Source organism: Petaurus breviceps, unplaced genomic scaffold (genome assembly GCF_028583685.1).
Source record: "Petaurus breviceps papuanus isolate PSGF00001 unplaced genomic scaffold, PetGlider_PUasm1.0 558, whole genome shotgun sequence".
NCBI lineage: Eukaryota > Metazoa > Chordata > Mammalia > Diprotodontia > Petauridae > Petaurus > Petaurus breviceps.
Genome location: NW_027186376.1, coordinates 4,853,016 through 4,857,578, shown reverse-complemented (window position 1 = coordinate 4,857,578; position 4,563 = coordinate 4,853,016). Strand labels below are relative to the sequence as shown.

At 52.2% G+C, this 4,563-nt stretch overlaps 1 protein-coding gene across 4 annotated transcripts in view; it reads right to left on the bottom strand.

Moving 5' to 3' along the window:
• Positions 1-3,708: 3,708 nt before the first annotated feature.
• Positions 3,709-4,563, bottom strand: part of MAPK12 (mitogen-activated protein kinase 12) — a 15,347-nt gene continuing 14,492 nt past the window's right edge. For 2 of the 4 annotated variants that reach the window (XM_069102937.1, XM_069102938.1), the window contains exon 12: positions 3,709-4,365. In XM_069102937.1, the coding sequence (XP_068959038.1) occupies positions 4,295-4,365 (71 nt within the window). In that variant the 3' untranslated portion in view covers positions 3,709-4,294. Of the gene's footprint in view, positions 4,369-4,563 lie in introns of all 4 variants that reach the window. The other 2 variants (XR_011171304.1, XM_069102939.1) reach the window with 2 other exon arrangements.

Genomic DNA, 4,563 nt, shown 5'->3' with positions numbered 1-4,563 from the left:
CGGGTCTCTGCTCCGGACCTCCACCTCCCGGCTGGGCTGGGTCTTAGCGCGCAAACCCCGCCCGCCACACCCCCAACCAACCGTCCGAAGTCCCAAGCTCCGAGCTGGGGAGCTCGGTCTCCCGGGCAGCCCCTCCGGCGGGGGGACACCTGCGATCAGCCTTAGAAGGCTTTCCCGCCGCCGATCTCAATTCTGCCCGTGGCCACCTGGCCCTCGTGGCTCCCGGCTCTGTGCCCTGGGGCCGAGCAGAGCAAGGCTGGTCCCTCTTCCGCGCACGGGAGGGCACATGGGGGAGGGAGTTCCTAGCCGGGAGGCACAAAGATCATCCAGGCTGCCTGGGGCTCTGACCTGCGCATTGATGGAGCACCTGGCCCAGTCCATGGTCCCCTTCCCCGCTCCTTGGACCAGTGCCCTCCTCCCTCAAGTGAGAGAATTCTCTGCCCTGTGAATTCCTGCCTATTGCTTAAAGAAGAAATCTGAGGCCAGTCCATACACACACACACACACAGCCTAGCCCCCTCCCGCCTTTCTAGCCTGCTCACATATTACTCCCCACTCTTGTCCCGACCAGTACAGTGCCGCTGGCCTGTCTGTTCCACGAACACATTTCACTTTTTGGAGCTGGGCATTCTCTCTGGTCTCTGCTCTCTCTCCTTCCGGGCTTCCTCTGAGTCCCTACTAAAAGGCCACCTTCTACAGGAAGCCTTCCCCCACCCTCTTAATCCCAGTGTCTTCCCCCTGCTAATCCCACGATAGTTATCCTGTATTCGGCTTGCTTTGTACATAGCTGTTGTCTCCCTCGTCAGATTGTAAACCCCTTGAGGGCAGGGACTGCCTTTTTACTCCCTTTGTATCCCCATCGGATAGCACAGTGCACAGCACATAGTAGGGGGTTCACAAATGTTTAGCGATTGATTGACAGAGCCAAGACTGATTGATTGGCCCAGCCAAGACACTCAGGTCTCCAAGAAGGAGCAGTCTAGAAGGTTGCCAACAAAGATAAGGAAAGTCCACACGGGGGCACACTTGAGCGGAGGTCAGTAGGTGCTAGTGCTGGCCAACCCAGCCTTTCTTCCTGTTAACAATGATTGAATTTACCCTATCAGGCCTGGTCAACCCTTTATTAGTAATCCCCATCTGACAGTTCTGCTGAATGGATTGTTTTGGTGTGACATCCTTTGTGGGAACAGAAGGCTGCTGGGAAAACCAGTGCTGGGCTCAGGGATCCTTCAACACCAGTGATGGGCTGGAGGCTAAGATTTGGTCCTTGGTGTGTCCCAAGACCCGGGCCAATGCCAACCACCACAGCCTCCCTATGAAGCGCCGATCAACTCTCCGGAGTGTCGGGAAGGAAAGGGAAAGTGGTCGTTAGCCCCATTTACAGATGGGTAGACTAGAGGCTGAGCCTGGCGATCTGAATTTGAGTCCTGGTTCTGTGGACGACTTTGCCAATGACTCCAGTGCCTCCTCTGCTTAAATCAGTTTGGATAAAGCCGTGATGAGGCTGGGTGTTGCACCGAGGCTCTGGCCTTCATAACTAACACGGATAGGATGCTTTACATTGTATTACACTACAAAATACTTATCCTGGGAGGGAGGTGTTATTATCCCCATTTTTACAGGTGAAGAAACTGAAGAAAAGAGGGATGAGATGACTTTCGCAGGGTCCCACAGCTGGCAGGTGTTGGAGGCCTCCCTTGAGCTCAAATACATGGATCTATTCACAGGGACGACCTAGGTCAATTGAGGAGCTCAGCACTTGTATTCTTTCTGGGCCTAGAAATACCTGAGAGGCCAGGTGATATAGTGTACCAGAAGAAAGACCTGGGTTCAGCTCTTGCCTCCCGAAGTAGAACAGACTTCCCAAAAGGATGGGAGGGTGAGGGGGCTCCTTGCCTCATTGGAAGTCTTCAGTTAGAGGCTGGAAGATCACCTTGAGGAGGGGGCATGGTTTCCTTACAGCTTGTAACCCTGGACAAGTCACTTAACTCCTGTCTAGTCTGTAAAATGAGGGGATTGGATTTGATGGCCTTTGTGGTCCCTCCCACCTCTAAATGTGTGCTCCTAAACATAGCGTGTAGTTAGTTGGAATTTGGCGGCTAGGGGGCACAGTGTATGGAGCGTTGAAGACTCCTCTTCCTGAGTTCAAATCTGGTCTCAGACATTTACTGGCTGTGTGACCCTGGGCGAGTCACTTAACCCTGTTTGCCTCAGTTTCCTCATTTGTAAAATAAACTGGAGAAGGAAATGACAAACCACTCCAGTATCTCTGCCAAGAAAACCCCAAATGGGGTCACAAAGACTCAGAAACGACTGAAACAACTCAACAACAAAAAGTAAGAATGAGATAAGTTAGGAAGCTACTAGATGGGTGCACATTGGAGAGTAAATGCTTCCCAGCCACCTCCATATCCTAGCTGGTTCCTCCTGCGTCAGAGCCAGAGTTAGAGAAGTGGGAAGAAGGGTCATTTACTCCACTCCATGTCCTAAAACCAATCCCCCTCCCTAATAGGTGGTCTTCTGGGCTCTGACTAAAGCCCTTTAATGAGGGGGGAAGCCTCCAGCCCTCCCATTCACTCTCAGGCAGCCCATTCCACTTTGGGACAGCTGGGAAGGCTTCCCTGACCTCAAACCTCAATCAGTCTCCTTGTCACCTCTGTCCATCATTCCTTGTTCTGCTGATTCCTGTTCTGTCTGACAGCCTTTCAGGGGCTCAAAACCCAGACCCTTCTCTTGCCCTTCAGCCTCCCCAAGCCTTGCATTCTCTCAGCCACAGCTGAATTCATCTTAAAAAGTAGCTTTGAAAAGCTCTCTCAGAGCGTCTAGGTGGCACAGTGAGTAGAGCACTGGCCCTGGAGTCAGGAGGATGTGAATTCAAATCCAGCCTCAGACACTTAACATAAAAACTAGCCATGTGGCCTTGGGCAAGTCACTTAACCCCAATTGTCCTCCAAAAAGCAAAAAACAAACAACAAAAAAAAAGCTCTCTGTTCTCAGGGCACACTGGAACTCAGCTTTCTGGCTATGACTCTGGTCTCTAGAGGCTCATGTAGTCCTGATGTCGCATGATTCCAGGAGTCTAGAATTTGGCCTGACCCCTGGCTAGGTGCTGACTCCAACCCTGAAACCAGATGGACGCTGTTCTCTTCCACTCAGTCTTTTTTTTTTTTTTTTGCCTTTTTGGAGGGCAATTGGGCTTAAGTAACTTGCCCAAGGTTACACGGCTAGTTTTTTTAGTGTGTGGGTGTTAAGTGTCTGAGGCTGGAACCGAACTGGGAATCAGGAACTGGGATCCTCCTGATTCCGGGGCTGGTGCTTTACTCACTGTGCCACCTAGCCGCCCCCCACCCACCCAGTCTTAATGTCTGAACTCAGCCTCCTGAGTAGATGCTACTAGCCCTGGGGAGAGGCCACAAGCTTCAGAGTCCTCAGCTCCTGGGTTCTAAGTTCTGAATTCCCAGCTCCATCTCATAGGGGGCAAATTTGGGGCCCCCCCAATCCCTTTTGAGTTATAGAAGCGGCCTCAATCCCACCCCCCAGAATAGGGACCCCTCTTCCTGGCCCATTCCCATCACAAGGCCTTCAGGGGCCATCCTACCTACCCTGGCCCTCATCATAATTGGGCTGGAACAAGGACACATTGTTTTTCGGGGGGACACATAGAAACAAGACTCTTCATCCCCGCAAAGCCCAGGATGTTACAAAACATTTGTTCATTCTTGCTGGGAGTGTTTATTTACATATGGGGGTGAAGAGGGATGTTGTCCCTGAGTCACAGCTGCCCACCGCAGTCCCTGTGGGGTCCCTCCCAGCTCAAGCTCCACAGACATCTGGGGGGCAGGGAGTGAATGAAGAGAAGAGGCTTGGACGTCATAGCTGAAGTCTGAGCTTCCCCCATCGTGAGACAGTATAGAAATCACCATCAGCAATCCAAGATCAGAGTCGGGGTCAAGGCTTCTGTTAGGGTGTTTGGGCCAAGGGGGTGCTACAGGCTAGCAGGGATTCTCTCCAAATCATATTGGGGGGGGGGGCCCTGCCTTCCCCTCCCCTTACTGATGAGTGACTCCCCTCTCCTAAGAGGCTCTCAACCTCAAAACAGGAGTTGGGGAATTCTAGCCCTGAAGGAGGGCCACAGATCACCCCAAAGATCCCTACCCCCAATCCCAGAGTCACTGTCAGCTGAGCCCTCCAGAATCACCGCAGGAGACACTCACCCCATCCTCAACTAGGGATCACCATGAGAGTCCCTACTGGCCTGAATCTGAGGGATCCCTCTTTCCATCTCCACATAGGGTCACAGAGACGTCTCCTTTGGGCCCAGGAGTGGAGGAGGCTTAAAGCTGAGGACTTCTTTGTATGTGACTCCTGGACAAACAGAGATGGGAGGGAGAGAGGGAGGAAGGAAGACAGAGACAGAAAGAGTTTGAGGGCAATGGAGTGAAGAACAGGAATAACAGAGAGAGGAAGAGAAAGACATGAAAAAGAGAAGGATATGAGAGATGATGAGGGAGGGAGAAAGGAAGGAAGGAAGGAAGGAAGGAAGGAAGGAAGGAAGGAAGGAAG